Source organism: Quercus robur, chromosome 11, assembly GCF_932294415.1.
Source record: "Quercus robur chromosome 11, dhQueRobu3.1, whole genome shotgun sequence".
Lineage (NCBI taxonomy): Eukaryota > Viridiplantae > Streptophyta > Magnoliopsida > Fagales > Fagaceae > Quercus > Quercus robur.
The window spans coordinates 18525994-18539561 of NC_065544.1; the positions used below are offsets into that span (position 1 = coordinate 18525994).

General features: G+C 34.4%; 1 protein-coding gene across 1 annotated transcript; it reads left to right on the forward strand.

Annotated features, from left to right (window-relative positions):
- The first annotated feature begins 7574 nt into the window (after positions 1-7574).
- Positions 7575-9839, forward strand: LOC126706812 (phytosulfokine receptor 1-like). Its single transcript, XM_050406363.1, has one exon. It carries the CDS (start codon positions 7663-7665, stop codon positions 9682-9684), a length of 2022 nt encoding a protein of 673 aa, XP_050262320.1. The 5' UTR covers positions 7575-7662; the 3' UTR covers positions 9685-9839.
- The last annotated feature ends 3729 nt before the right edge of the window (positions 9840-13568 follow it).

Here is a 13568-nt window from a genome sequence, read left to right on the forward strand (position 1 = left end):
CAAAAAAGAAGAATGCTTATTTGGAGAGGATTCGATGTCGTCTGGGTTTTGATAATCTCGTTATTGTTCCTCGGAGAAACCTTAGTGGTGGGCTTGCTTTGCTTTGGAAGAATGAGCTTGACCTCCACATTTGTACTTTTTCTCCTTGCCATATTAATGCAATGGTGAATCCAAGAGTCGATGACGCCTGGCGCTTTATGGGTTTCTATAGAGCCCCTGAAGTTGCTAATCGGGAAGACTCTTAGACTATGCTACGCCACCTTAGGTCTCAACTAAATTTGCCATAGGTTTGTATTAGAGATTTCAACGAGATTACGTGAATTCAAGAGAAGTCTGGAGGGTGTATTCGGCCTGAAACTTAAATGCAAGGTTTTAGATATTGTTCAGATGCTTGTGGTTTAAAGGATTTGGGCTTCACGGGTCTACCGTTCACTTGGTGTAACAGGAGGTATGACGGGCCAGTGATTTAGGTTAGGTTGGATCGGATGGTGGCCTCAATTGATTGGATGCTTAAATTCCCAACAGCTCGGCTTCACCATTTGTCAGGTTTTTCCTCAGACCACAATCTGATTTGGTTATGTACGGATAATGCTCAGAGTCGTTACTATAGGCCTAACAAACCTTTCAGGTTTGAGTCTATGTGGTTAAAAGATGAGCGGTGTAAGGGAGTAGTACATTCAGCCTGGGATATAGGCTCAGCGAGTGGTCCAATGAAGAATGTCCTATTAAAGGTTAGTAATTGTCAATCTCTTTTGAGCACTTGGAATAAGAAGGTCTTTATTGGCTCAAAAAAGAAAGCAATTGTTGAAAGTTGAAGCTTCGTCTATGATGGGGGGAGATCATGTCAGAGTGAAGTCCTTGAGTGAGGAGATTGAAAATCTGATGAAGTTGGAGGAATGTATGTGGAACCAAAGAGCTAAGTCGGATTGGCTAAAGTATGGTGATCAAAATACAAAATATTTCCATTGCCGATCCTCAGAACAAAATAAGAGAAATTTTATAGCAAGCTTAGAGAATGAAGTTTGTGATTGGGTTGAAGATGAAGGTAAAGTTGGCGACATGATTGTTAATTACTACTTGGGTTTGTTTACCTCTTTAAATCCCCTGTCTCTGGACCCAGTTTTGAGTGGGGTTGAACCAAGAGTCAACCCAACCATGAATGAAGACTTGGATAGACCTTTTGAAGCAAGTGAAGTAATGGTTGCCCTTCAGCAGATGGAGTCCAATACAGCACCAGGGCTGGATGGGCTACCTCCTTTATTCTATAAGCAATTCTAGGATAAGGTGGGATCCGAGGTCTCGAATGCAGTGCTCTCGTTTCTCAACTCAGGTATCCTTCCTGACACTCTTAACCATACATTGTTCACTCTTATTCCTAAAGTAAAGAATGCTCGTCGGGTTATTGATTTTCACCCCATAAGTTTAAGTAATGTTCTGTACAAACTCATTGCAAAGGTTCTTGCAAATCGCTTGAAACCTTTTCTCCCCCAGATTATATCGAAAACCTAGAGTGCCTTTATGTTGGAAAGGATCATCACTAACAATATCCTTATTGCACATGAGATGCTCCATTACTTGAAGTCAAAGAGAATGGGTAAATTGGGATTCATGGCTCTGAAGTTTGACATAAGCAAAGCGTACGACCGGATTGAATGGATTTTTCTTAAGCAGATTATGGTGAAGATGGGATTCAACCAAAAATTTATTCTTCTCATATCCATGTCCATTCGTTCTGTGACATACTCCATTATGTTAAACAAGCAACCTCATGGACTTATCAATCAAAGAAGAGGTCTCCGACAAGGAGATCCCCTCTTCCCGTATCTGTTCTTACTGGTTACTAAGGGCTTACATGCTCTTCTCAAGAAGGCGAAATCAAATGGGGAAATTAGGGGTGTGTCTTTGTGTGCAGTTGGACCACGTGTGTCTCATTTACTTTTCGCTGACGACAGCTTGGTTTTCTGTCGTTCTACGATTTCGAAATATGTCAAAGATCAGTCAATCTTGAACCTATATGAACAAGCATCGGGGCAGAACATCAATAGGGGGAAAACCAATATTTTCTTTAGCTCAAACACCTCTACTTAGTCCAAACAAGCTATTCAAGCATTCTTTGGGGTACCTGCAATCCAGACATATGAACAATACCTTGGGCTGCCTTCTCTAGTTGGTAGGCATAAAAAGAAGTCCTTTAGCAATATAAAGGAAAAAATTTGGAAGAAACTAAAGGGGTGGAAGGAGAAGTTGTTTTCTCAAGCGGGAAAGGAAATATTTATCAAGGTGGTGATTCAAGCAATCTCGACTTACACAATGTCTTGTTTTAAGCTACCTAAGGGGCTTACTAAGGAGATTGAAACCTTAATTAGGAAGTTCTAGTGGGGTTACAAGGGCGAGCAAAGGAAGATCCATTGGGTTAGTTGGGAGAAGCTTTGTCTCCCAAAAAACGAAGGCAATATGAGGTTTTGAGAATTGAGTAAGTTTAACGACTCCCTCCTAGCCAAACAGGTTTGGCGCCTTATTACCCAGGAAAATTCCTTGTTTCATAGGGTGTTCAAAGCAAAGTTTTTTCCCCATTTTTCCATCATGGATTGTGATTCAGCAAATAAAGGCTCTTATGCTTGGAAAAGCCTTTGCCAAGCGAGACATGTTATTGAAATGGGTTCGGTTTGGAGAGTTAGGGATGGGAAGACTATTCAGATAAGAAAAGACAGGTGGCTTCCAAAGGTTTCGTCCCCCAAAATAGTATCTCCTATTTTAAACCTACCTCAAGATTCTAGAGTCAGTGATCTGATAAATGCTGAGTCCCATTCATGGAAAGCTGATTTGGTAAAGCAGGAGTTCATTCCCCAAGAAGCAAGCCTTATCCTCGGGATTCCACTAAGCTACCAAGTTGTGCCTGACAAACAGGTTTGGCTCCCAACCCCTCAAGGTACATTCTCAACGTAGTGCTTATAAACTCCTTGCTAATTCCAATCGTAAATTGCTGCCTGCTTGCTCAAGTCCAGACCGAGTTCACTCTATGTGGAATAGTATTTGGGATTTACAAGTCCCCCATAAAGTTAAGCACATGATTTGGCGGGCCTCATATAATTCTCCCCCTACTCTTTGCAACCTTTGGAGACGAAATGTTGTTGGTTCAATCCTTTATGCTGGCTGCAAATCTGAATGTGAAGATGTTGTGCATGCCTTATGGGGTTGTGCTTCACTCATTTTGATTTGGGAGACGAATGAAATGGTTACCAAACTACTCAGGTATAAGTTTGTGGTGTTTGCTGATTTGTGGGAAATGTTATTGAGAATGAGGGATAGGCTAGACATTAATCTTATGGCAATGATTTTCTGGTTTATCTGGTCTAGAAGAAATTCAGCACTAGTTGGTGAGGTTCCCATTGAGGTTAATCAAATCCGAAAGAAGGTAGAGGATTTCCTTCATGATTTCCAGAAAGGTAATGGCAGTAAAGTGCACCGACAACTACTGCGTGCTAGTGTTGTCCATTGGACCCCTCCCAACTTTCCACGGTACAAGGTCAATTTCGATGGGGCCACTTTCTCTAAGATCGGAGCTACCGGTTTGGGTGCTGTTGTGCGAGATCACTTAGGAAGTGTTATTGGTGCCATGACTGAAAGAGTCCAATTTCCTTCGTCGCCAGCTGTGGTTGAAGCATTGGCATGTAGGAGGGCTCTATTTTTCGCAAAGGAACTGTGCATCGTTGAAGTTTTTGTCAAGGGTGATGCAGAGGTCATTATAAAGGCCATACTAGCAGGTGACACTGCCAATTCAGAATATGGTCATGTGATTAGTGACATTTTGTCTGAAGCTGATTTTCGTTCTTGTAATTTTTCCCATGTAAAACGTATAGGCAATATTGTTGCCCATTTTCTTGCCAAAGAGTCTATTTCTGGCAATGAGCTACAAGTTTGGATTGAATCCTCTCCTGATGATATAGCTCCTCTAGTATCTCGAGACTCATTGTAATCCATTTGAGTTTTATGAATTTTCTTGGCCTTCGGGTCTGGTTTCTCAAAAAAAAAAAAAAAAAAAAGACTCTTAAATTCACATGCAACCAAAATGTTGTAACCTATATGGTTCTATTTTTTAACTCAATTTTAATTTTCTTCTTATATTTTTTAAAGGTTTGCCATAAGAAATTTTAAGGATTCTATGATAATTGAAGACCCTAAATTGACATGCAATCCAAAGGTTTGTAGTATATGTTATTTTTACTTTTAATTTTATTCCTGAAATCTATTTATACAAATATTGATATTAATTTGATAGTTAGAGATTAATATGCCGTATGTTAGAAGATGAAAGTTTTGAAATTATGAAATAAATATTCATTTAGTCATTATTATTTCTTAAAAATAAATTATATATTCTACAAATTCATATCTAAAACCAGCACAAGAATTCTACTAATTTATAATAAAATAGGATTACATCTAACAATAAAAAATAAAAAAATAAAAATTCTGTAAGGATGTAGTGTAAAACTCATGTTTTACTCCTCCAATCCTAACATGCCACATCATCTTGTTACATATCTAAAAATAAATACAATCACATCCAATCAATTCTAATACCCATATATAAATACAACCAAATTAGGAGTTTATTGAGATGTTATTAGGTGTGGTATGATGTATTGAAATTCAAGTAAAATGTTGATATGGTAATTTCTTATTGAATGGTGTAAAACATGGGTTTTACATCACATCCTTATCAAATTCGGACTAAAAAGAAAAAAAAAAAAAAAAAAAAAAAAAAAAGGTAACAACAAAAACAACCAAATTAGATCAACTTAAAGTATTTGCATCAGTCTTTGTAAATTTTTGTGTCTATTTTAGCCTAAGAACTCATTTTTTCTATTTTACACAATTACTTTTTAAAAACACCTACATCAATTTATTTATTATATGCGTTATTTTATTTAAATAATCATTTTATTTATTTATTAATGTTTTCATCTAAGAATCTGTTTGGTATCAACTGAAACTTTTTAGTTTTTAGTTTTTTTTTTTATTTATCTTTTACTAGTATTGTCTAGTAACGTACCAATCAAGATATATCACTGCAGCTGGTGGTAAATTTATTGTTTCTAGCAAGAGGGTCTAATGTTCATCATTTCTGCGTATTTTCACCCCTTTGCTTATCTATATTTGTGCTTTTGGTTTGACTTGATTATTGAGTTTATTGAACTTATTTGTTTGCTTTATGTATTGCTTTTTAAATCCTTAATCATTTTCAAGTATAAATATTCTCTTGCCCGGTTTCAATAAAATAAACAAATCCAAACCAACACCTAATGTACATTTTTTGTTGATATGTTGAGAGTGGACAAACATTAACTGGACCCATTACAAACAAATATACATTAAAAAAAAAAGAAGAGAATCCCCAAAATTGAGGATCCTCATACTAGCTAGCTTCTCAGTTTTGTTAAAATTCTATGCATCACAACTCTCCCTGGCCCCCATTTTTTTTCCTCTCCATTGTCTTCTTTCTTCTTCTTCTTCCTACCATGTTTGCAAGCAATGACCATAGGGACATTCTTCTTGCAGTGATTGGTGACAACTGACAATGTTCAAGACCATGTCACTGTGCTGCCTCAAGCTACTAGCGGCGGCGGTTTTGTTCAATTGGTTTGTTTGACAACTTCAACCGATGATTGGGCTTGGTAGTGATTTGTTCGGTTGGTTTCCCATTGGATAAGGGATCTAGGGCATGGGCTTGATGGCTTTGTTGCTGCTAAAAAATGTTTTCCTCCAAATTTAGGAAAATCCTTTAACCCACTACTTGCTAATTTGATACATGCACACATAATTTATTTAATAAATTATGTAATTTGTTTAAATAATGTGGACAATAAAGTAGTTTTATTTTATTTTTGATTTTTTGGTGTTTGAAGGTTGAAATTTAGAAATTTGTGCATTATATCTAATTGAAAATTGATTACTTCCAACTGTTTGTTTGATGTGAGATAAAAAGTTGAAAGTTAGTTTATATTTAAAAAGTTTAAACTTATATTATTTGAAATAAAGTTGATATGAAAAATAGCGTAAAACCCATAAAAAATACATAAATTAAGCAAAAAGCTAGCTTAGAACTAAATATTATATGCACACTTGAGTTTTTTTTTTTTTTTTGGTGTTTGATGGTAGAAATTTGTTTGTGCATATCTGCGGAAATTGTGAAAAATTGGTAGAAGAAGTGTAGAAATTAGTTAAATTTTTTGAAGAAATTTGGGAAATTGATATTGCTTATATTATAAATTTTCTTATGTACAAAATTATCTAATTAAATATAAATTAATATAATTTACTTGTTATTGGAAATCGTAGAAAGTGTCTGATTAGAATTTTATAAGTACATTACTTTTCATACTTGACTCTTCTTTACATGTACTTGGAATAGGGGTATTTGCATATAAAAATAATTTTTTTTCAAGAAAAATTTTTTTTTTGGGTTAAATTTTTTCAAGAAAATTGCGATTAGGGAACCATCACCTTCCCATTGGCAAAAAAATAAACACATTTTTTAAAGAATTAAAAAGAAAAAATGTTCCGGAATTCAAGTGCCTGAGACTTAGTCAAATCTTTTTTATTTTTTATTTTTTTAAGAAGTAGTTAAATCAATTTTTAAATGCCCAATAATATGAGTGCAATGCTTTAAGGAAAATTATTTTTACACCCATATAATATCCATATCTTTACTGTACTCCTAGCCAACTTTGGCTGACATTTTCTTTTAATCTAAGTGATGCTTTTCTTCTTAAAAAAAAAAAAAGTTTACGTCCACATTTTTTAAGAATTTCTTATGTTAACACATTTTAAATGCCCAATTCCACGAGTGCAATGCTTTAAGGAAAATTATTTTTACACCCATATAATATCCATATCTTTACTGTACTCCTAGCCAACTTTGGCTGATATTTTCTTTTAATCTAAGTGATGCTTTTCTTCTAAAAAAAAAAAGTGTAAGTCCACATTTTTTAAGAATTTCTTATGTTAACACAAAATAGTCCCCAGAGTACATAGACAAGAGTCAGGGCATATTTGGTAAACAGCTTAAAAAAATGTTCAAAAATTAGTGAAACGGTTTTAAAAACATCGCTCCTTACGTATAAATTACTGATAAATACAAATTTATCCACTCACTTTTTATGTTCTATTTGATACTCCATAAATTATGGTATATTGTGTCTAATTTTTTATTTTAAACTTTGATTATTTTACAAAGAAAATAAAAGAAATAAATAAAAAGTTATGATCGGTTGAGAATACAGTATAATACAAAAATTGAGAAAGAGGATTAGTATTCGATTCCCTCTAGATTGCCCATTAGTCAATCAATTACCTACTTAGAGTCCACTTAAAAACTTAACCAGACCTGCTTATCACCCACTTCCACACTTCTGTCATAACTGTTGAACAATGCTAACTCTAGCGCGCCTACATGACGAAAATCAAAGTCCTACTTTTTGACTATAAAGTTTGAAACTTCATATACAACTTGGAATTTTTGATATATATATATTAAAAGATAACGAATACTGAGGTCCGAACCCACTTGCTAGAATTGCATATATAATTACATATCTTGTTAGTATAGTACTCTGTATTCTCTAATTTCATCTCTTTGGCAATTGGCATCCACATAAAATGTTCTTCAGAGGTTTCTGTTTTTTCTTTGTTTTAATGGCTCTGAGTCTAAGTTTCGAGCTACCAAACCTGAATTCTGAGACACTGACATGCAATCCAGATGACTTAAGAGCCTTAACTGGTTTCTCCAATTGTTTAGAATCAACAATTCCTGAATGGAACTGGAACAGCACTGACTCTCCTGGTTGCTGCGCTTGGACTGGTGTCACCTGTGATAATTCCACTGGTTTTGACAGAAGGGTAGTTGGCTTGGAACTTGGCAGCAAAAGACTTGTTGGGAAGATTTGTGGATCTTTGGCAGACTTGAATCTGTTAAGAGTTCTGAACTTCTCTCATAATTTCCTTGGGGGGTCCCTTCCAGATGACTTGTTTAATCTGCAAAACATAGAGATCATAGACATAAGCAACAATGCTTTTGTTGGGTCCATCAACAACAAAGGTATGTGTACAATATCTACAAAAATTCGAGTGCTAAATTTCTCTAATAACTATTTTTCTGGAGAAGTTCCAAAAGATTTGGCAAATTGTACTTCCCTACAACATCTCTCTTTTGATGAAAATATTTTGTCAGGGAGTTTGCCTGAGAGTCTCTACCAGCTAAAAAATCTTAGTGAACTGAATCTTCAGAGTAATAACATATCTGGGTCACTGAGTAATGGAATTGGTAACCTCTCTAACCTTGTTAAACTGGATATCTCCTTTAATTTGTTCTCTGGAGTTCTTCCAGACATTTTTACTAGACTAGCAAGGCTTGAGCAATTCTCAGCCAGTTCAAATTTATTCATTGGTCATTTGCCTACTTCTTTAGTAAACTCCCCATCACTTCAAATGTTAAATTTGAACAAAAACTCTCTAAGTGGTCCTATCAACCTCAACTGTTCTGCAATGAAAAATCTTGTCTCCTTAGGTCTTGGTTCGAATCTGTTCCACGGCCCAATTCCTAATAGTCTTTTCTTCTGCAGAGGATTGAAAACACTCAATCTTGGGCGCAACAACCTTAGCGGTGAACTCCCTCATAACTTCAAGAATTTGAAGTCTCTAACACAGCTTTCACTGTCAAACACTAGCCTTAGTAATATATTATCAACTCTTAGGATTCTACAACATTGTAGGAATTTAAGTATGTTGGCCCTTACAAGGAACTTTCATGATGAACAAATTCCAAATGATGTGAGTCTGGAATTCAAAAACCTCAACAGTCTAATTCTTGCCAATTGTCAACTCAGAGGTCCAATCCCGGAATGGTTGAGTCGTTGCCACAAGTTGCGGTTTTTGGATTTGTCTTGGAATCATTTGGGTGGAAACATACCATCATGGTTCGGAAAGTTTGAATCTCTCTTTTACTTGGATTTGTCAAATAACTCTCTCAAAGGTGAAATTCCAAAGAGTTTGACTGAACTTCGGAGCCTAATAAGTGGGAAGGTCACAATAGAAGAGCCTGTGTCAAGCTTTGAACTTCACACTGCTGGACAAGGTGGACCAAGCTTGAGTTATAGGCAAATTTCAAGCTTTCGACCAACTATAGACCTGAGTTACAACATTCTCCAAGGCCCAATCTGGCCAGGTTTTGGGAATTTGAAAAGGCTTCATGTTTTGAATCTGAAAGAGAATAAATTTTCAGGCCCTATTCCAAATGATTTATCAGGCATGACAGGCTTGGAAAAACTTGATTTGTCTCACAATAAACTATCAGGAGAGATACCTCATTCATTGATAAATCTTAGCTTTCTGTCAAATTTCAACGTATCCTATAATCAGCTGTGTGGGAAAATTCCTCAAGGAAGCCAGTTCGATACTTTTCTGAATACAAGCTTTGAGGGAAACAATGGTCTTTGTTATGCACAGTGTACTTGCCAGTCTGAACAAATTCCTATTCCAAAGAGAAAGAGGACAATTATTGGTCTACCATTTAAAATTGGAGCTGCAACAGGTTTTGTTCTTACTGTCATTTGTTGCTTCATATCCGGATGGGCACTGCCAAAGCCGCACAAAAGGAAGTACATAAGATTTGTTACCTCATAAGTGACAGTATGACCAGATTTCCTTGTGTTCATTTGGAAATCGGATAGGTAAAATAATATTTATTTTTTAATCGTAGTACAGTTATATGTAGCTTCCATTGTGGTTGGAGCTTTAATTGTATTTCTCCTAATGTTAACCATGTAGCTTATTTGTTAGCTTCTTATCCTATATGAAAAATGAATGTGTGTAGTTTGAGGAATAGCCTGATCCAGTTTCTGCATGTTGTAGTTACTGACCTACTCTTTTATTAATAATAACTAGTAGCGGATCTTGCCTATTGGGCATGATAATTTTTTTAACGTGGTCTCATTATTTATTTATTATTTCATTTTGGACTAATTTGATAAATAGTAGTGTAATTTATTATAATTATATTTTAATTTATTATAGGGACAATCACAAAATGTAATGTGTGTGTATATATATTATTTTTGTTGTATTAAATCAAAACAATATAATTTTCACAAGAATTCAGAAGGTAAGTTAGCGAAAATATTAATTTTTTAATAAAAGGTATTTATAAAATCTGAAAATTTTTCTTTTAGTTTTAAACAAACTTTTTCAAACCAGAAAATTTTTTACCATACAATCAAAAACACCAAGAAACATATCTAAAAAATTAATAAAACTCAACAATACTACAATTTAAAAAAAATAAAAATAAAAGATTGCAACTCTCTTTCCTCAAAAAAAAAAAAAAAAAAAAAAAAAAAAAAAAAAAAACCAAGAGTACAATTCCAAAGGGGAAAAAGTAGAGAAGTTTTTTTGAAAAAAGAAGTATTGTGTTAATGTTGTCATAGTCTAATCTAACATATGAAAAATAAATAGATAAATAAATAATTTTAAACACAAAATAGAATTTGTTTTCTTAAAAATTTCAAAGAACACACTAATGAAATAAAGAAGATGAAAAACAATATAAAATATTCGTAAACACTTAAAACAATTACTTAAGCATCTAAAAACATCATATAATAAAGACATAACAATTTGCCGCTAATATATTAAACATAATATTTACAAACAATGAAAAGAAACTGCACAAATACCATTTTCTTCAACTGCAATAATTGTTCTTCATTAACTTATCCAGATTATTCTGTTGTTTTCCAAATAAACTAAAATCTGACAACAATACAAAATATGACATATTATAATATGATTTTGCCCAATTCAAATCAACATCAAACACCATTCATTAAAAGTATTTAGTATAGTAAATAAAATGATAAAAAAAAAAAATACTTGCATCAAGGAACACATATGAATTAGTTAATAATAGGACAATAAGGGAACGAATCTCTAGTAGGAGATCCTTCTATTGGCTGTGAAAATTTTTTATAGAAAATTTTTAAAAAGTAGAATTCTAAAAATATATATAAATATATATATATATATATATATATTCATCAATCTAAGGTAGAGATTCAGAAAAAATAAAAAAATAATCCAACAAAAAAATGAAAAAAAAAATTGAGAGAGAGAGAAATAACCTTTTTTGTATATAAAAAAATATGCATAGAATGGGAAAGAGTGGCAAATTTATAGTAAGATGATGGGAATAAGAAAAGCCAAAATAAAGAAAAATGAAAAGGCAAAATAATATGTACAATTAAAATCGCCCAAAATGAATATATATAGACACTACTTTTGTTTGATTTTCCATTTATTTATTGTATAGATTATAAAATTAAAATTAAAGTAGATGAATATGTAAAGTTAAAATCGCCTAAGATGAATTTGTAAAACCAATATATTTAATATTGTAAAAAAATTAAAGGTAAAAAAGAAATATGAAAAATACTAATTATATGGCTAATGACATGGCGATGAGGTGGCTCAATAGGAGCGTAGTAAAAATAAATACTACGCTTCATCTTTTAGATATATATAGATGTGCAGATTTTAAAACCTCATTTTTTTTCCCACTTTTTTAAGGTACAAGTATACTTTAGTAAAGTTTCAATAAAAAGTTAAATAAGCTATTCTCAAACTAACACTTAAAGGTCCGTTTGGAAACAACTTATTTTGCTGAAAATTGAAAACTGAAAATACTGTAGCAAAACAATTTTTAAATGTGTAAATAGTATCGTGGGACCCATTTTTAATATTTTTTTTGAATAAAGTACTTGTGGGTCCCGTGAACAGTGCACTCTGTTGGAGAAAATCTGAAACGTGTGAACAGTAATGGCTGGAAAAGTCAAACTTTACGGCTAAAAAAAAAAAAAAAAAAAAAAAAAAAAAAAGAAGCTGAAAATGTAAACGCAGTAGACGTGGACACGGATCCAAACACATACTTAGGTGCGGTTTGGATTGTGTTTCCTGCATTGGCGTTTCTTGCGTTTTCAGTTTTTTTTTTTACCCGATTTTGTTGACTTTTCAGCGTGAACAGTTCACTCGTGCACTATTCACGGGACTCACAAACATCACTTTTCAATAACTTTTTCATTAAAAATGGGTCCCACAGTATTATTTACACATTTAAAAATTATTTTGGCACAATATTTTTAGTTTTCAGCTGTATCCAAACGGACCCTTAGTCTCTCTCACCTCTCAGATCTAAAACTCATTCCTAACCTCTCTCTCATCCTTGCCTCTCACTTCTCACCACTCTTTCATCGTAAACCTCTCTCTCCTGTCACCTTTCTCTCAACCAACACTGCCATCACTATTCTTAGTAGCATCTCAAACTTGACCCAACCTCACTGCCACCATCATCACACCACCACCAACAACCCAAGCAAGCCCTAATTGCAGCAACCCACCACCGCCATCTCCAATCTTGAGTCCTTGGCATCGCACTGCCATGGTCCTCACTTGATTTCATCTGGCTTTTTGTTAATTTTGGGTTTTGATTTCATCTGGTTCTATGATGGGTTATTGCTAATTTTAGTTTTGAGGTTTTTTGTATTTGGGTGGTATTGCTTGATCACTGGTTGAGGCAGGGCCATGGGTGGTTTTGTTGTCAGAAGATAAAGGAGAAGAGTAAGACAAAGGGAAAGAGGTTTGTTATGAAGAGATAGAAAAAAAGAAATAAAAAAGAATTTACACATGAACAATGACAATGGATATATGCACAGTTACTATAGCAAGATTGTATATTTACACATTTATACACCTACTAAGAGCACTCACAGCAGTGGAGCTATAAGCAAAATTTTTTGCTTCTCAGCTACAATGCACATCTATCTTTAGATGTGCACTGTAGCTCAAAGGTAAAAAAAAAAATATATATATATATATATATATATATTATTTTTATTTTGTATTCACACTATGATTAGATTTTTTTTTTTTCTTTCTCCTCCTTCCCCATTTCTACCCATTGATCCTCTCTCCCCTCAATCGGTCCTCACACTCTTCATTTCTTCCCGTTGCAAGCTTCAATTCCTCCACTCGCCGCTAACCCAAGCCCCTGCCCAGCATTGACAATGCCGACCCAAGCCCCTGCCCAGCGCTGACAACGCCGACCCAAGCCCCTGCCCTGCCCAACGCCGACAATGCCGATTGATCTCTGCTATCTCATTTTTCTTCTACTCTGTCTCTCAATCTTTCTCCATCTCAAACACCAAGACCTATGATCGTCGATGCTGGGTTTTGATTTTGTCGCCGTGATTGACAAAACGGCGTTGATGGTTGAATGGGTTTTGATTTTGTTGATGGTTGATGAATGGGGTTTGTTGATGGTTAATGAATGGTGGCTGGGTTTCTCTGGTTTCGTAGTGGCTTTTGGCTAATTTGATGGTTGATGATGGGTTCTATTTTTATTTTGATGAATGAGTTTTGATTTTATTGATGGTTGATGAATGGGGTTTGTTGATGGTTGATGAATTGTGGCTGGATTTCTCTGGTTGATGAATGGTGGTGGCAGTGGTGGTGGTGGT